This window comes from Canis aureus, chromosome 12 (assembly GCF_053574225.1).
Source record: "Canis aureus isolate CA01 chromosome 12, VMU_Caureus_v.1.0, whole genome shotgun sequence".
Lineage (NCBI taxonomy): Eukaryota > Metazoa > Chordata > Mammalia > Carnivora > Canidae > Canis > Canis aureus.
The window spans coordinates 30,627,534-30,647,180 of record NC_135622.1 but is presented as its reverse complement, the minus strand read 5'-3'; the positions used below and the strand labels follow the sequence as shown (position 1 = coordinate 30,647,180).

Sequence of the window (19,647 nt, the reverse complement as noted above, 5' to 3'; positions counted from 1 at the left end):
CATGGTCCCCACATCGGGCTCCCTGCTCAGTGGGGAGTCTGCTTCTCCCTTTCCCTCTGCCTGGCGCAACGCCTGCTTGTGCTCTCTAATGCTTTCTCTCTCAAATAAATGAATAGATAAAATCTTTTAAAAAGTAAAAGGAAATACAATAAATAGCAAGAGAAAATAATTTGAGGTGTTATTTTTTATTTTACATTTTTATGAGTTTTCTGGCTATGTTTTCCTTTAATTTAGTTTTAGGTAGGCTTCATGCCCAGTGTCTAGCCCAATATGGGCCTTGAACTCACAACCCTGAGATCAAGAGTCAGATACTTAACTGGCTGAGCCACCTTGGTGCCCCTTGTTTTCCTTTTAAATGCAACTTTAAGAATGATTGTATTGTTGAACTTGTGTCTTAAATGTGGCACATACAATGCCTTGAGGTCCTGAATACCTCTAAGTCATCTATCTGAGATGGCCTAGAATCTAGTGATTTGGGCTAATCTGGGTAGTCTATGTACTGAAGAGATTCAGCACTTCTTATTTTAAAACAGTTTCTTAGCAGGATGTAATTTTTCTTTCTCCTGTTATAACTGTACACCCAAAACCTTTATTTTCTGGTTTTAAAAAGTAAAACATTAACAAAAAAAAATAATGCATAGCAATGTATGATGTAGGAAACCAATACCATCCCCTTTCCTTCATTCCAAACCCATATTTAATTACTGTAGTTGTTTTGGGCGTGTTGATTTCCTTCACACTGGTTTATCCTCCACCCGGAACAGTCCACATACGCCATATTGCACATGTTCTTCTGCACCTGCTCTTCTCAGTTAACGGTGTATCTTTATTTACCATCTTAGCACATGACTAGGGAGATTTTTATTCTTTTCAGTGACTGTGCAGTTCTTAAACATTTGTGCAGATATACTATATAATTAATTCTTCTAGGCCCCTATTGATAGATTTTTAGGCGTTTACATTTTTCAATGCTACAAATTGATACTGCTTGAAAAGTTATACATATGTTTGTGCTGCATAAATATTTTTTCAAGCATAATTTTTTGGAAGTGAAATGATATATACATTTTACACATTGAAAATGCTCCTTTGCTCTTCAAAAAGGCTGTGTTACTGTATGTATGAAAGAACCAGGTGTTTTCACCAACACTGAATATGAGGGATCTTTTTCACTTTCCATTTTTTATCTACATTTTGATATCTCATTGTCTTAGTGGTTTTTGGTTTCTTTCTTTTTTTTTTTTTTTAAGATTTTATTTATTTATTCATGAGAGACACACACAGAGAGAGAGAGAGAGGCAGAGACACAGACAGAAGGAGAAGCAGGCTCCATGCAGGGAGCCCGATGTGGGACTCGATCCCAGGACTCCAGGTTGAAGAGAAACCACACATGCCCTGGGCCGAAGGCAGGTGCTAAACCGCTGAGCCACCCAGAGGTCCCCTCGTTTTGTTTTGAACTTGAGATTATGTTTGCTCAGTTATCTTTAAAGCTCTTTCTTTAAATTTCTTGTGCTTTTTCTACATGGTTATATATCTTTCTATATATTGGCAAGAATTCTTTGACTATTAGAGGTAAACACAGAAGTATTTACCCTTTGTCTCTAAGTATGCAAATACCTCCCCAACACAAAATTATTTTCTTAAAAAAAATTTTTTAAAGATTTTATTTATTTGATAGAGAGAGAGAGAGAGTAAGCAGGCACACAAGCAGAGGGAGCAGCAGAGGGAGAGGGAGAAGCAGGCTCTCCCCTGAGCAGGGAGCCCAAAGCAGGGTTTAGTCCAAGAATCCTGGAATTGTGACTTGAGCCAAAGGCAGATGCTTAATTGACTGAGCCACCCCCGAGCCCCTTCGATTAAAAAATGTTTTAATAGCGATTTTAAATTTAAATATGTTTTATTTATTTTTTTGTCATACGGAAATTTAGAATTTATTAGTCTTTTCCTTTAAGGCCTTTATGATTTGCATTAGTCACAGAAAGGGCTCCACTTTTGCTTTTGCCCTCTGATTATTAAAACATATTAATTCTTCCAGGGGCACCTGGCTGGCTCAGTCAGAGGAGCATGTAACTCTTGATCTCAAGAGTTAGGAGTTTAAGCCCCATGTTGGGTGTAGAGATTATTAAAATAAACAAACAAACAAAATATATGAGTTCCTCCATAGGTTTTTCTCTCTCTTTACCTTGCCATACTTCTAAGAAAATGTACACAGAAAATTTAAATCAACAGATACTGAAGATAGATGAGTTTGTGAACTGTAGTATACGTTGGTGTCATTGGTGGCTGTGAATAATGCCAGGCTATAGACACCTTTGTTTTCATGAATTTGAATACCAGGAAAGGGCAGTCAATAAAGATTTAGCTTGAAGAAAAAAAAAAGATTTAGCTTGAAGAAAAGAACACTGTGTCTGTGCTCCCTGTGTTTGGAAATGATTTTGAATAGACTGGAAGTAGTGGATTAGTTTATTACAGGTTGAGAAATTACATTTATTGGCATTCTTATCTGTACAAATCATCTTATCTTCCAGAAGTAATTTTTATGATTTTAGTTCTTAATGTTTGATGTTAGACTTCTATCACTATACCTAGGAATCCACTAAATGTTTGTTATTTTATTTTTAAAATACTTGATTTTTAAATTTTACAAACATGAATATGAATAATGGGTAATTTTGTACTCTGGATATAACTGGCAAATAAAGGAGAATTGCTGAGTCATAGGGCATGTGTATTTGGGATTTTATACAAAATACCAAATTGTCTTCCAGGTGGTCCTTTACAGATGGGGTTTTTTTTCCTTGTTTTAATTAATGTATAATTTATATGTAGTATATCCCACCCTTTGTAGCATGCAGTTCTGTGAGTTTGGAACTGGGATATATGTTCCTAGTGAGATAGTTCAGCAAGTCTGTCTGTGCATAGGCCAAAAGCCAGGGAGGTCCCTTGTACCCATGTGTGCCATAGGCACCCAGCCCAAGTCCTGCATCCCTTAAGCAGCCTTTGTCACTCCTCTGTGAACTCTCTCGTCCCTCTCATCCTTGAACCGTGCAGATTGGTCATTAGTGTTATCTTTTATGCTATTTTTTATTATTTGACTTCAGAAATTTAAAAATCAGCACCTGAGCTCTTGATTGCATGGTTCTCCTTTGAGCATTGAGCGTAAGCCTTGGTGTATAAAAAGCCTGGAGATTTTTTTTGTATGTTGCTCATGGAAGGATACATGCTGAACCAAGTAATGAAATTGGGATGTTTCAATTAACAGTGGTCAGAAGAATCAGATCATAGAATCTAGTAAGATCCCATTTATATGGGCAGCCCGGGTTGGCTCAGTGGTTTAGCACCACCTTCGGCCTGCATGTGTGGTTCTGGATACCCAGGATCGAGTCCTGCGTCAGACTCCCTGCATGGAATGGAGCGTGCTTCTCCCTTCGCCTGTGTCTGTGCCTCTCTCTCTCTCTATGTCTCTCATGAATAAATAAATAAAATCTTAAATTAAAAAAAAAAATCCCATTTATCTGAAAGACTATTTAAATATGTATTTACCCATGAAAGGCATAAAAGCTTGTTAAAGTTATGTAATTTGGCAATCATATCTACCCAGGTTAGAATTTTTAAAAATGACTTTAGGAAACAAAATGATACATAGAATGCAATAATTTATTCTACAGTTTTTCTAAAAATGGACTTGAAGTTCTTTTGGGTAAGAGGAATGATTCTTTTTATATATATATAAAATATATATATAAAGATTTTTATTTATTCTTTATATATTTATATATTTTTATTTATTCTTTATATATTTATTATTTATATATTTATATATATATAAAGAATATATATATAAAGAATTTTATTTATTCATGAGAGACCCATAGAGGGAGAGGGGCAGAGACATAGGCAGAAGGAGAAGTAGCCTCCCCATGGGGAGCCCAGTGTGGGACTCTATCCGGGGACTCCAGGATGAAGCCAGGAGCTGAAGGCAAACGCTCAACCACTCAACCACTGAGCCATCCAGGCATCCCAGGAGGAATGATTCTTAACAGCTTGTGCCATTTGGAGAATTATACCAGTTACTTGACAAAGCATACTTTGCATTTAGAAAATTCATTAATGTAATAGATATTTCATAGTTCTTTAACAGGTTTTTTTTTTTAAGATTTTATTTATTTATTTGAGAAAGCACAAGCAGGGAGTGGCAGAGGGAGAGGGAGAAGCAGGCCCTCTGCTGAGCAGAGAGTCTACCGCTGGGGCTCAATTCCAAGACCCTGGGATCATGACCTGAGCCGAAGGCAGATGCTTAACCAACTGAGCCACCCAGGCGCCCCATTAACAAGTATTAATAATTATCTTTAACATGTCTGCAGTCCTGGCAGTCTTCTGGGTGAGTGATTTGTAAACTTTATTTAAGTAATAGAACTCTGTCTCCTAATGAAACCCTACGCGATATACCTTAAATAAAATAAGAAAAGCCAGGTTGTTGTGGTGAGGGAAGAAAAAAGGCCCTACTGGATCTCTTGAGATACCCAGTGAACCTTAGAATTGAGAGAATGACATTCTGAAGGCTACTGTTTCAGTATTCCACTCTTAGGGTCTTGTCTCTCATCCCACAGTATCGCCAGAGAAGTCACACAGTTAGAAGTGCATATGACGAGTCCCTTTGCAACATAGCATAACAAAGGGGCTCCACTATATTCTCTTTGCTTCCTCCCATTTATTAGATTTTAAAATTACTTTATTATAAATAATAGGACTTGTGGCAGAAAGTGCAATTATACTGAAAACAAAAAATAGTAGTCCCTCAGATCATCCCTCCTTGCCCACTGTTAAACACGGTTACTAATTTAACATGTTCTCCCTGTTTGTATTACTATTATATGAAATTACATTCAGTATTTTGTTGTGTGGTAGATTTGAGTTTATTTATCTCTTATTACATGTTTTATGTTAGGGTAAGTTTCCCCTCATTGTTCTTTAAAATTTTCTGTGTGTGTGTGTGTGTGTGTGTATGTTTGTGTGTGTGGCAGGATGGGGAGGTGTCTCATCTCAGAGGTTTTTTTTCTGACTAAGTTTTCATCAATTTGTCAAATTCTTCCTTCCCAGATTTCATTAGAATTCTGATTGAAATTGTATTCATATTTTCTGTTACTTTGGGAGGTGATTGGTCATTTCGTAAGATTGACTCTGTTTCTTTGGGTCTATTTAGGTCTGTTTCTGAGGTTTTAATTCTGTCTCACTGGTCTGTTTGTTAATGCTCTAGTAATTTACTTTTTAAATTATAGCAACTTTGTAGTGTGTGGTAATATCTGGTGAGGCTAATCCTCCTCTTATTTTTCCAAATGAACTTTATTATTACTTCCTTTTTTTTTTTTAATTTTTTTTTATTTATTTATGATAGGCACACAGTGAGAGAGAGAGAGGCAGAGACACAGGCAGAGGGAGAAGCAGGCTCCATGCACCGGGAGCCCGACGTGGGATTTGATCCCGGGTCTCCAGGATCGCGCCCTGGGCCAAAGGCAGGCGCCAAACCGCTGCGCCACCCAGGGATCCCCTTATTATTACTTCCTTACCATGTTTATTAGAGTTTCAGTTAAGTTTTAAGTTAATTTAGGGAGAACAGACTTTTGATGGTTTTGAAAAGTCTTAATTAGAAACAAGGGATGTCTTTTTCTTTGTTCAAGGCTACTTTTGGGTCTGGTGGTTTTTGTTTTTGTTTTCTTAATATAGATTTAGTCATAGATTTTATACATTTCTTGTTAAGTTTATTTTTAAGTTTATAGTTTGTTAGCTGTAAGTATTCATCTTTAACAAAGAAAAATGCCATATTTTTCATCGTAAATGAAGAAGTCACTTTGAATTCTTATTTCAGCCTAAAGCATTTAACATATCCAACATGTTACATTTCACTTGTAATCAGACAACTAACTAGATACAAGTTTTAAAAAACACTCTTCTTTTTTATAATTAATATATTTTCAGGGGAAAAGGGTATAGGGTGGCAAATAGGTACACCAACAGTTAAACCACTCTTGAAAAATGTGGACATCCATCATTAGAAACTCCTATATGTAGCTAGTACCTGTTTGCAGGGAAATTAAATAGTAGAAAATATCATACTCAAGAACAGGTAGTTAGGACTTGCTGCAAGTCTAGGTTTACTACCCTTTTGATACTTTTGAGTGGGTACATTTTGACCAGTGGCCAGATTCCAATCTGCACTGGCATGGGATATAGAACTTGAATTAATATCCTGAGTAGGTGGCAGCATCAGCACCATGCCAGAATATATTACAGGCTTGCTTTGTTTGTGAATGTGTCTTGATGAATTCTAAGACGTTGTTGTGGCATTTGTCTTGCTAGTGAATAAATCTTTTTGTAACTTCAGAATTTTTAAATTCATTTATGGCTACCCACCATCTAACAAACTCTCGAGATCTGGAAAGATCACTATGTAGTTTGCAAAGGAAGGTAAAAGTTTCTTTGAGATTTTAAATCTTTTATTGAGTTTTTTTTTTTTTTGAGTTTGAATAAACACTTGAGAACTTTCTTTGAAAAAGATGTGCTAGTAGGGAGTTTTTAATTATTTCTACACTATTATTTCACTGTAATACTGAAATTTTAAGAAAAATCTATTTGCATATTAAAATTTGTAACTGCTAAAAAATATTGTAACACTAAACTAATAAACTTAAATGACTAGATTTACAGGTTTGAGTAAAGCCTGGCAGTAATCTGTTTAGCTGAGTAACCGGGGGAAAACTAACTCCTCGAAGTTCCCATTTTCTCCTCTTCAATGAGAGTGTCTGTGCACACATCCTATGCTGTGATGATCTGATGAAGTAATTCCTATAAAGCATTTCTCCCCTGACCACCCCTGTCTGCTGCTACTAATTAAATAATTCTTGTTGATATTTGGTAATTTCGGGAGGTATCTGTCTTTGAGAATTAAAGAATTAAATTAGGGATGCCTGGGTGGCTCAGTGGTTAAGTGTCTGCCTTTAGCTCAGGTCGTGATCCCAGGGTCCTAGGATCAATTCCTTCATCAGGCTCTCCACAGGGAGCCTGCTTCTCCCTCTGTCTATGTCTCTGCCTCTCTCTGTCTCAAATGAATGAATGAATGAATCTTTAAAAAAAGAGAAGTAAATTAGTATAGTCTCTTCTGCTACAATATGTGCTTTTGAAACTTGAATTAGTTTATATGCAGTTGATAAATAGGGAAGTATCAGTATAGTATAGAAGTAGGGTCAATTTATATGAGACTTTCCTCAGCAATTGGGGAAGCAAGTATTCTTACAGATAAACAGAGTTGAAGAGAAAAAAGATTGAAATTCTACAAGAAGTGCTTTCCTCTAGTGCAAGTAGTGGTTAGTTTAGGGACCTCAAAATCTGTGGCACTTTCCACTATGGTTAAACTATATGGGGAAGCTTAAGAGTTACAGATGAAGGGAGTTTTGAAGATATTTCCCTCAGTGTTTAAAAATAAACCTACACGCTGTTTTTAAAATTTTATAGAAACCTTATACAATGACCTCAGTGGTAAAAATTTGAGTCCGGGGTTTAAGGTGGTAAATGGTTGATCAGCCTTTGTTTTTTTGGAAATGTTGGTGGGGATTTAACTGTGCTAGTATTTTTTTTTTTAATAAATTTTTATTTATTTATGATAGTCACACAGAGAGAGAGAGAGAGAGAGGGGCAGAGACACAGGCAGAGGGAGAAGCAGGCTCCATGCACCGGGAGCCCGACGTGGGATTCGATCTCGGGTCTCCAGGATCGCGTCCTGGGCCAAAGGCAGGCGCCAAACCGCTGGGATCCCAACTGTGCTAGTATTTTTATTAATGAATATTACTTTTTAAAAAATGTTCTGGTTACCAAGTTTAATGGGTTTTTAAAGTTTTGTTTTATTTTTCCACAAATGCTATTTTTTGTTTTTTAAAGATTTCATTCATTTTTATTAGAACAAGCACACACAAGTAGGTAGAGGGAGAAGCAGGCTCCCCGCAGAGCACAGAGCCCAGCACTAGCCCAGCGCAGAGCTCAATCGCAGGACCCTAGGATCATGGCCTCAGCCAAAGGCAGAAGCTTAACCGACTGAGCCACCCAGATGCCCCAACCCTATTTTTTTCCCCCACTGTATTTTTTTAGTGTGTAATTTTGCAGCATGTACTTTTCAACAATGTGGTAGATGTTAACTAACTTAAAAACACCAGCCTATAAAAATTAAGTGTAAGAAGGTGTTGATTGCAACCATGTAGAACAGTAATTCTCAACCCAGGGGCAGGATACATTAGACAGTGTCTCTAGACATTTTTGGCTGTCACAGCTTGTGGAAGGAGTTAGGGGGCTAGGGCACAGATGCTAGTGGCATCTAGTGAGTAGAGAGGCCAGGGATGCTGCTGATCATCTTATAATATGTGGAACAGCCCCTCACAACAAAGAGTTACTCAGCCCTAAGCATCAGTAGTGCCTAGGTTGAGAAACCCTGGGGTAAGGGCTTTTAGGAAATAGGAAACAGGGGCAGCCCCGGTGGCTCGGCGGTTTAGCGCCGCCTTCAGCCCGGGGTGTGATCCTGGAGTCCCGGGATCGAGTCCCACATCGGGCTCCCTGCGTGGAGCCTGCTTCTCCCTCTGCCTGTGTCTCTGCCTGCCTCTCTCTGTGTGTCTCTCATGAATAAATAAATAAAATCTTTAAAAAAAAAAAAAAAGGAAATAGGAAACAGTAAATACTATTTTCATGTTAATTTATTATAATAATACTTAATTTTGAAATGTAAATTATTGGATAATCTAGTCTGTTTCTATGCTTTTGATTATTTTTGTGCCAGTACAATATTGTTTAATTACTGTTGCTATATATTATAATCCCATCCAGCTTGCTTATTTATCTATTTTATTTATTTATTTATGTTTATTTATTTTAAAGATTTTGTTTATTTATTCATGAGAGACAGAGAGAGAGAGGCAGAGACATAGGCAGAAGGAGAAGCAGGCTCCCTGTGGGGAACCTGATCTGGGACTTGATCCCAGGACCCTGGGACCACAACCTGAGCCAAAGGCAGATGCTCAACCACTGAGCTATGCAGGTGCCCCTAATCCCATCTGATTTATGGATATTAATATTCAAGTCATTTTATTGGCTTCCAAAACTAAATTTTGTGAAATATAACCTATTAGAGTACTTGTACAAAAAAGATATCCTTAGAATTTTAAATCTTTACTGTTTTTTCCTCAGGTTATCTTCTTTGAAAGTGTTGTAATTTGTTTATGTAAATATAACTCCAGTTTTATTTCTTAGTGTTTTATATTTTGTTGCTATGATAAATAATAGTTTTTACATTTTATTTTCTTTAGAATGGCACTTGAGGTGCCATATTTTTATTGTGCCTTTCTTTTTTCTTTCTTTTTTTTTTTTTTTTTTAAGATTTTATTTATTTACTCATGAGAAACAGAGAGACAGAGATGTAGAGACACAGGCAGAGGGAAGAGCAGGCTCCACGCAGGGAGCCCGATGCGGGACTTGACCCCGGGTCTCCAGGATCACACTGTGGGCCAAAGGCGTCGCTAAATCCCTGAGCCACCCGGGCTGCCCTTATTGTGTCTTTCTAGTTACTCATTTTTTTTATAATTTATTGAGAGATAATTGACATATAACATTGTGTAAGTTTGTGTATAATGTGTTGATTTGATGAATTTATATATTACAGTGTGATTACTGCCATAGCTTAGCTAACACTGCTATCACATCACATAATTACTTCTTTTTTGTTTTGGGAACAATTAAGATCTAGTCTCTTACCATCTTTGAAGTTTATAGTATTGTTGACAGTAAGCACTATGCTGTGCATTGAATCTCCAGGACTTACTTATCTACTAGTTGGAAGTTTGTATCCCTAAACAAAATCTTCTCAATTTCCCCACCCTCCATCCCCTGGTAACCTGGTAACTACCATTCCACTCTTTTTGTTTTTGTTTTTTAAGATTTTATTGACTTTATTTATTTACTCCTGAGAGACACAGAGAGAGAGGCAGAGACACAGGCAGAGAGAGAAGCAGGCTCCATGCAGGGAGCCCGATGTGGGACTCGATCCTGGGTCTCCAGGATCACGCCCTGGATTGAAGGCAGCGCTAAACCGCTGAGCCACCCGGGCTGCCCTCCACTCTGTTTTTATGAGTTTTGTGTTTTTAGATCTCACATATAAATGATATATATTATTTGTCTCTTGTAACTCATTATTCCTTTGATTCATAACTTAAAAAATTGGCCAGAACTTTCAGAACAATATTAAATAAAAATAGTGACAAATGGCATCCTTGTGAGTTTCTGAATTTAATATAAAAAAGTATAGTACTCTGATGATTGGTACAAAGAAAATGAATTGTGTTTAGAACAAGGGATATTTCCAGTTATCTAGGAAAGGTCCTATAGGATGAGTGCTATACAGCTTTAGTTCTTCAGTCTTTGAACAGCCTTATGTGCCTTTAGGTGGTCATACTGAGGAAGTATTTTGTCCATTTTTCTTTCTTCTTCCTTTCCTTTCCTTTCCTTTCCTTTCCTTTCCTTTCCTTTCCTTTCCTTTCCTTTCCTTTCCTTTCCTTTCCTTTCCTTTCCTTTCCTTTCCTTTCCTTTCCTTTCCTTTCCTTTCCTTTCCTTTCCTTTCCTTTCCTTTCCTTTCCTTTCCTCTCCTCTCCTCTCCTCTCCTCTCCTCTCCTCTCCTCTCCTCTCCTCTCCTCTCCTCTCCTTTCCCTCTCCTATTTTCTTTCTTTCTTATCCATAATTTCTAGAAATCTTAAAATACAGCTGGAGGTTTAGGGCTATCACATTTTAAATCATTACTGAATCTACATTTTTTTCAAAATTATGAAGAACTTATGAAGCAAAAATAAGGAACTGTAGACACTCATGTAATTAGTTGGTAAATACTATTTTAAGGATTCAGAGATTCAAAACAAACAAACAAAAAGGATTCAGGGACTCACCATGGGCTGGTGTGGGACTAGATTGGAATTGCTCAGATGATTATCATAAATGGAGGAGGGAAGTGAGATTATTGTGTTGACTAGAATGAACATGATCAGATCATGAAGTTAATCTTGGTCTTGTCTCTAGCTCATACCACAGATAATAAGGCCATTCCAAAGATTACTGCTAGCTTAGCTGAGAATTTAGTTTTATGGATTCTTAACAGGTTTGGTTTTTTGTTTTTGTTTTTGTTTTTTGATTCTCAACAGGTTTATAAAAGAGTTTCTTAAAGTTTTTGCCCTGTGAAGAAGTGATCATACTGTGATAAAAGTGTAATTATATGGGGAATTCTCATTAGTGAGAGTGACTGATATAGAGCATTTCTGTATTTATTCTTTTGTTGTTGCTGCTGCTGTTTTTGTTCTCATCCAATGGTATTATCTGCATCTTAGGTATCAGTATGAATGCATCCAAGAATGTTTTGTTATTGTTTGCAGCAAATTTATTTAGAATTCTTCTATTGAATTCTCTTTCTGTTGTATGTCGCAGAATATATGGATGGGACTGAAGTGTATCAACCTAACTAACTTGAATTTGAAAAGTAAATGTCAGTTTTAACCATTTTGGAGTATATAGTGTAATAGGGGCTTAATACTGAATAGTATCATCATTTAATCATCTTGTGTTATATAAAAATACAGATTTCAAATGTTGATTTCATTTTATCATTATCTTTTTTTATCTTTATCTGAAGTTTTATTATTCGAAGATTACAGGGAAGATAGGTGTGTCATTCTACTTTCTCAAGTTTCATGCCTTTTGCGAATTTCTTGGTTTTTAACTGAGCTAATGTTGAATGTCTTGGCTTAGACTACTGAGAATTGTAATCACAAACAATGAAAAATGAAATCCTTTCAAACACGGGATCTTTTTGGCCTAGTACTGGCTCTGTTCTACTGTGCTTCTTTATGTTGGGGGTGGAGATTGGCTCTGTGTTTACCTGCCTTTGAACAGGGGGCAGGCCCTACCCTGACTGTGGTGGCTGACTTAGGAGACTGCCCCTCCTCCCCCGCGCCCTTTCTCCTGTTGAGCTGCTGATACCTGGTTGCTCTTTTTAAAAGATTTTTTATTTATTTATTCATGACACAGAGAGAGACAGAGAGACAAAGAGAGACAGGCAGAGGGAGAAGCAGGCTCCACACAGGGAGCCCAACGTGGAATTCGATCCCTGGTCTCCAGGATCACACCCCGGGCTGAAGGCAGCACTAAACCGCTGGGCCACCGCGGCTGCCCCCTGGTTGCTCTTTTACCAGGACTGAACACAAGAGAAGCTCATAGCCAGGGTTTGTCTGTCGCCAGGAATGTTTAGATTTAGAGTTGTCAGTCAGTGCAAAGCACTCTGCCTCATGTTATAGATACAGTGATCAAAAGTAAAACAAAGCCAAACCCAGCCCCCAGCCTAATAAGAAATCCATAGCTGTAAATCAGACTCCCAGTTGCCTCCCAAGTCTCTTTTCCTTCACTGACCTTTCTCTGAGTCCCACCTGACGGTTGTCTCTCCTTGTGAGAGATTTCTAAAACAAAGCATCCCACATTATTGTCAGTCTTCCCCTCCACCCTCACCTCTGCTAGCATCCCTGCTTTCTGTTAGTGCCCCACTGCCAGTATAGTTGTCAAGACTTGAAATCTCCCCGCTACATTAGTCTTTCTTTGCTCTGTGACGCCACTGTCAGTACATGTTTTGTCTTCATCAGGTAGCTCTCTAAAGCATTGCTAAATGTGAGGTACGAAGTTTGGTTCTGGTCTCGTCGCTCTCTTACTGAAAAGGCTAGTGCTTCTCATTACCTTGAAATAACATCTGCGTAGAATCTTCAGTAATATGTTTGTAACCTTCTTTTCTTACTTCTCTCTTCTCATTCCTCTTAATGTGCTCCTGACAAAATGAGCTGATTTTCTATCACATTTTAAAGCCACATGACGTTGTTCACATTCTCATTTCTTATTTTTTTTTTAAGATTTTATTTATTCATGAGAGACAGAAAGAGAGAGCCAGAGACACAGGCAGAGGGAGAAGCAGGCTCCCCACAAGGAACCCAGTGTGGGACTCGATCCCAGAGCTCGGGATCAGGCCCTGAGCCAAAGGCAGACGTTCAGCGCTGAGCCACCCAGGCATCCCGACATTCTCATTTGTTACGTTAAGTCCTTCTCCTTGGTGGTGCACTCAGACCCATCAATTCTTGTGGGGGTTTTTTGTTTGTTTTGTTTTTTTAAAGATTTTTTTATTTATTGAGAGAGAGAAAGCGTGAGCAGGGGGAGAAGCAGAGGGAGAGAATATCCAAGCAGATTTGTGCTGAGTGTGGAGTCTAATGCAGGGCTCAACTTATGACCCTGAGATCATGACCTCAGCTGAAACCAAGAGTTGGACACTTACCAACTGAGCCACCTAGGCATCCCTCAGACCCTTCAGTTCTTAGCAGAAATGCCACCCCCTTCATGACATTCTCTAACTAGTCTGAAGTGATTTTTCTAATCCTCAGAATCTTACAGCTTCCTTCCTTCCTTCCTTCCTTCCTTCCTTCCTTCCTTCCTTCCTTCCATCCATCCATCCATCCCTTTTAGAGAGGGGCAGAGGGAGAGAGTCTCAAGCAGACTCCCTGCTGAGTGGGGAGCCTGACTTGGGGCTCCATCTCATGACCCTGAGATCATGACTTGAGCCGAAATCGAGTCAGACACTTAACTGACCGAGCCACCCAGGCACCTCACTTAGAGCCAGTTCTGTATGTCCTTTATGACATCTGTTTCTTTCTGTTTGTATCTTAGTTACTTATGCGTTAGTTTTACCACAGTGAAAGTGTCTTGTGGCAAGAGTGCTTTCTTTTTTGTCTGTATATCCCTCAGCATGAGACTTCATGCTTCGCACTTGCAGGGTACTCAGGAAGATCTCATATACTTTGTATTATTACCAGTGTTCACTTTACAAAATGTCCATCTGCTGTCTGAAAGAATGTACAGAGCCATTAACATTTACCTTACATTGTGAATGTGGTGTCAAACATGTGATAGTTTCCTTGTTAAGTAACAAGACTCCATTTCCTTTGTTCTCCTACAGGAGAATCAGATGAGAGGGAACAGTCCAAATTGGAAGTTAAAGTTTGGGATCCAAATAGCCCACTTACAGATCGACAGATTGACCAGTTTTTAGTTGTAGCACGGTAAGTATAGCACTATTGAGTTAAGAAGTATCTTTTCTTTTTAGAAAAGAATTTGTAGATGTATATATTCTACTTTTCTCATTGGTTGTGTTATTTTTCTAGTTACGTAAGAAGACCTAAATATGTATCCCATCCTTTCCTAAATATGATTAATCATTAGTTTTTGTTTGGAAATAGATTTATTGCTTTACTGATTAAGATACGTAATAAATGCTTCTTGTAAAAATTTAAGTACTAAGGAACAATATGAAATGAAATTCAACATCTGAAATCCCAGATCTTTTTTTTTTTTTTTTTTTTTTAATTTTTATTTATTTATGATAGTCACAGAGAGAGAGAGAGAGAGAGGCAGAGACACAGGCAGAGGGAGAAGCAGGCTCCATGCACCGGGAGCCTGATGTGGGATTCGATCCCGGGTCTCCAGGATCGCGCCCTGGGCCAAAGGCAGGCGCCAAACCGCTGCGCCACCCAGGGATCCCTGAAATCCCAGATCTTTAATTAAAGCAGCTATCTCTTTTACTCTAGACAGGGATAATTCCGGTGTCAATAATAATAATATGCATCTCAAATTCCTTTTAAAGCACCTGCATATGAGTAGGGCCTATTGCTAAGCATATGGCTTTCCTTTGAGAGCTTTCAGCCTGGCTGCCTGACTGGCTTGCCCACCTCCCTTTAAGAAAATGAATGGAACAAAAATTTATTTTTATTTTTCAATTATAAAGGCAAATAATGCTCATGGAGGAATTACTGCAAAGTGGAAAGTGAAATTATCATATTAATGTAAATAGTAAGAAATTGCAACAAAACTAAGAGTACACCAGCAAGCAACTGATTAAGTGAAGTGAAGCATATTCAGTAATGGAATATTACTTTACAACAATGAAAATGAATGAATTACAGGGATATATAACAGATAAATCTCAAAAACAATGTTAAATGAGGATACACACAGTATGATCACATATAAAAAGTTTTACAATGTATAAACAATGTCTTATTTCATTAATGGGCATATAAGTACATATGCATATTATATGTATGTATGAGTTCTGGGAATGTGTATAGGAGGCTCTAAAATTTCTAATATTTCCTTAAAGAATGAACCAAACATGGTAAAATATTAGAATCAGGTAGATATAGACATGATTAGAGGGTCATCATTATGTTCTCTAATTTTCTGTTGAAATGTTATTGTAACACAAAGGAAAAAAGGGTCTCTGCCCACCTTTAGCACTGTTCATAGTGCCTGTCTCCACAGAAATCACATCATGTTGGTGGCTAGGGTTCAGACTCTAGCACCCACGCAGCCACTGGTGATCAGATGGAGACCTAAAGTACATTGTTGGGGAAGCCAGTCAGTGGATAGATAGATGAGACTGAATATTTAGGAATGGAAATCAATCATTGGTGTAATCACTGGCCTAGAGACTCCAGACAGGTTACTCAGATCTGGGCCATTATAGACATTGCAGTTTTAAATTTGATTTCCACTGTATTTTTCCTTTTCCTGATTGCCAAGGGCCATACGTTTCCATTTTCCTTGAAGCCAGCATGAGAGACACCAAAGAGATGCACCTGGTACCTTTTTAAAAAAATTTTTTAAAAGATTTTATTTATTCATGAGAGACCCAGGTAGAGGGAGAAGCAGGCTCACTGCGGGGAGCCTGATGTGGGACTCGATCCCAGGACCCCAGGATCACGACCTGAGCCAAGGTCAGACACTCAACCACTGAGCCACCCAGGCATCCCTCAATTTTTGTTTTAAAAAAGATCTTCTAAATACTAATTAAGACCATAATCAAATATGATTGCACATCCCACCAGAATCGTTAAATTTTAAAAGATAGTGCATTAATAAAGAGGTGGAGCAGCTAACACTCTACTCATTGTGCTGGTGGAAGTATAAGTTGGTATAGCCGCTTTGCAATCATCTGACATACATATCCTTTACGTTTCACTCCTGAATGTATACTGAGCAGATATGCATACATAACACCTGTGCACCAAAAGGTATAGATGGCATTAATGACACTACCCAGAGTAGCCCCAAACTGGAACACAGACTTCCATCAACAACAGAGTGGAGTGGGGTTGGGGTATCATACAAAGAAATGCTCCATAGCAAGCATTTCCATAGCAAGGAAAATGAACACGCTATAACCAATAGCATGGGTGAGTCCACAAACACAATTTTGAACAGAAGAAGCTGGATGTAGAAAGAGCATGGTATACACTTTTATTATCTCAAACGAGCAAAACTAACCCATGGTGTTGGAATTGATTATGGTGGTTCTCTTTTGGGAAGAGGAAGAGAGTACAGATTGGAAAGGAGCACGAGGAGTCTTCTGGGATGCTGCTGTGTTCTGTTTCTTGTCCTGGGTGTTAGTGACATGGAAGGATTCACTTTGCTATTACTGCAGAGCTGTACAGTGTGTGCTTTTATGCACATGTGTTATATGTTAATTGGGGCATTTAAAAATTTCTTCAGCTAACATGCTTAAAATACAGCAAGGGGAAGGGAATAAAATAAAACAAACAGCAAGTCTTATGTTCATTTCATGCTTTATCTGTGGGTAGGCATTCTAAATCATTAAGTGAAAAAAAGTTGTAATTGTTTTCTCTTTTGTTTTGTTTTGTTTTAATAGAAATCTATTATATCTTGAGCCCTCATAGGAAGAGGTTGGTACAATTGATGATACCTCATTTTAAGGAAAAAATGTTATTGGGATTTCACAATTTGAGCTTAAAAAGTTTTCAGAACTTGCTTTTGCAGTAATTGTCAAACTCTGCAGCTCATTTACTTCTCATTTTTTGAGCACAGTTGAATAGGAAATTGTTTACTCCATGGTATTTTAGAATAGATCTGTCCCTTCTTTGTGGCACACAAATCACTGTTTCTGAATATCCTTATAATGACCTATATATAGTAAAATGTCTTGTCATATGCTTAAATCTTAGAGAAGATACTTTTTATCTGATATTTGATTCTTAAACATCCAAGAACTTGTTTGACTTTTTTTCTTCTCCATTTCCTTTATTTTTTTCTCCATAGCACATATCCACCTGACAGCTATCTTTTTTAATTACCTGTATAAATTTACCTGTCTTCCCCTGTAAAGAAAATGAGCCCCAAAACGAGCCCCAACTGTAAAAAACATGGAAAATAATTCCTTACAGCCTATTTAGAGGATTACCTCTTGGAGGCTGATGTACTTAGGGATGACAAATTTCTGAGACTGCTAGATGCAGGCAGAGTTTGATTTCATCAGTGTACTGTCACTATCTCTGAAGTACCCAAGGCAGATTGCCTAGTGCAGTCCACTCCAGGAGATCCTCCCTGAATGACCACATCAAGAGCAAGAAGGAAATGAGTCCTGCCTGCCCCAGAAAGGAACTGTAGCGGAGAGACGAGTGTAGAGCTCTTCTTGGCCAGCACTGATCTTTTACAGGAAGAAACTGGGACATCTCACCCAAAGCCCCACGTTCGTTGGAGACAAGGTTGAGACTCACATTCAGACCTCAGCTTCCGGCGCCTGCATCCTCACCACCGACTTTTACAATTTTTATGCACTACCAAAATGCGTGGTATTTTTTTTTTAATATAAAAAAATAACAGAGCCTTAGTTTTTCCTCTTTGTTTTTGTGTATTATTTAGTGCTGTTGGGACATTCGCTCGAGCCCTTGATTGCAGCAGTTCTGTGAGGCAGCCGAGTTTGCATATGAGCGCAGCTGCAGCGTCTCGAGACATCACCCTGGTAAGATGCTTTTTGAAGTTTAAGTGTTATTATGTCCTTTGCTACTGTAATTTTAAAGCCAGTGTAGCATGCTATAGATGAGAGAGCTTTCTGTGAAAGAGCTTTCTGGCTTTTAGCCCTGCTGACTGCTGGGTTGATTTGGCTCACCTGATTGGTTAACTGGGGTTAAGGTATCCCATTTCTAAGTCCCCTCTTATGTTTGTGAGCTGAGACAAAATAAGAATGACTGTTGATGGAATAGGTATGAAACAGTAAAAGGATATTCTGGGGAAAACAGTTTAACATTCTGACCCATCTTCTTTTCACTTGTGTGTTTTTTTCTTGTAGTCTATATATGTACCTAAATTGTTGTACATCGTATATAATGCTTTACAGATATTTTTCAGTGGACTTGACCACCTCTCAAAACTATTTTTGACACAGAATGAGAGAGAGAGAGAGCACGCACAAGCAGGCAGAGTGGCAGGCAGAGGGTGGGGTAGGAGAAGCAGACTCCCCGCCCGCTTAACAGGGAGACGGATGCAGGGTTCAATCCCAAGACTCCTAACCAACTGAGCCACCCAGGCGCCCCAAAAGAAGTTCTGTTTTTGTGCATTATTTCATTACATTATGGTTGCTTCTTCTTAGACTGTTTCTTTTTTTCCTTTCATCATCAAATGAAACTTTCCATTTCAGTTGATACCACTGATGCCCGCTATGGCCAGGCATTGAACTTGGAACTTGGCTTCTTTCTCTACACCCTCCAGCAAAGTAGACTTGGAGGTTTTTGTTGATAGAAGTGACTCTGTATTTGACGACCACAGCCCGTTGAGACAAGCATAGTCTGAGAAAACTGAGATTTGGCGAGGTTAAATTATTTGACCAATATCTATTACATGTAATAAACATTTCCTTTTTTTCCCCTCCATAATACCATGTCTCCTTACAACCAGTTTATTAATGTAGATCTTGCCTCTGGAGTTCCCTGAGACCATTTGTTTATTTATTTATTTAGATTTTATTTATTTATTCATGAGAGACACAGAGAGAGACAGAAAGAGGCAGAGACACAGGCAGAGGGAGAAGCAGGCTCCATGCAGGGAACCCGATGTGGGACTCGATCCTGGGTGTCCAGGATCATGCCCTGGGCCGAAGGTGGCGCTAAACCGCCTGAGCCACCCAGGCTGCCCAAGACTGTTTATTTGATGCTAGTTAGAGCATCACTCATGACACTACATTATCTATCCTGCCTCTTTTGAATACCAGTTTCTGATTATTTTCTTTAAATCATCACTGTGCACTGCTGCTGATGACCGCAAATGCAAATCTTGCCCAGAATATGCAGAAAAATGTGAGCAATAATTTGTTTTCTGTTCTGTTAAATGTATCTTTCAGAGTTTTATAGTATAAACTTAAATACATCATCCAATCATGTCTTCCTTTAAATTTTTCAGGCCATAATCATTACCAAACAAAATGCACCAAAAGTCCTAAAAATGTCTCCCCTCAAAATGTATCCAAAATCTGACCATTCCTCTCTGTCTCAGGCTCTTCAAATGTTAACCCAGACCCTCTCACTTAGGGTACTGGCAGGTTTTCCCAAGTCTCCTCCTAAAAGTTTCAACTTTCTTTTCTCTTTTTATTTAAAGATTTTACTTATTTATTCATGAGAGACACAGAGAGACTAGCACAGGCAGAGGGAGAAGCAGGCTCCACGCAGGGAGCCCGATGTGGGACTCGATCCCGGGACT

The 19,647-nt window shown here is 38.4% G+C and overlaps 1 protein-coding gene across 12 annotated transcripts in view; it reads left to right on the top strand.

Annotated features, from left to right (window-relative positions):
- MTA3 (metastasis associated 1 family member 3) overlaps positions 1-19,647 on the top strand; it is a 313,378-nt gene that overhangs the window by 132,822 nt on the left and 160,909 nt on the right. For all 12 annotated transcript variants that reach the window (XR_013349328.1, XR_013349329.1, XM_077843428.1 and 9 more), the window contains exons 7-8: positions 14,060-14,162; positions 17,818-17,917. Coding sequence is in view for 10 of the 12 variants with exons in the window: in XM_077843428.1 (XP_077699554.1) it covers positions 14,060-14,162; positions 17,818-17,917 (203 nt within the window). In the remaining 2 variants the exon portion in view is untranslated. The remainder of the gene's footprint in view (positions 1-14,059; positions 14,163-17,817; positions 17,918-19,647) is intronic.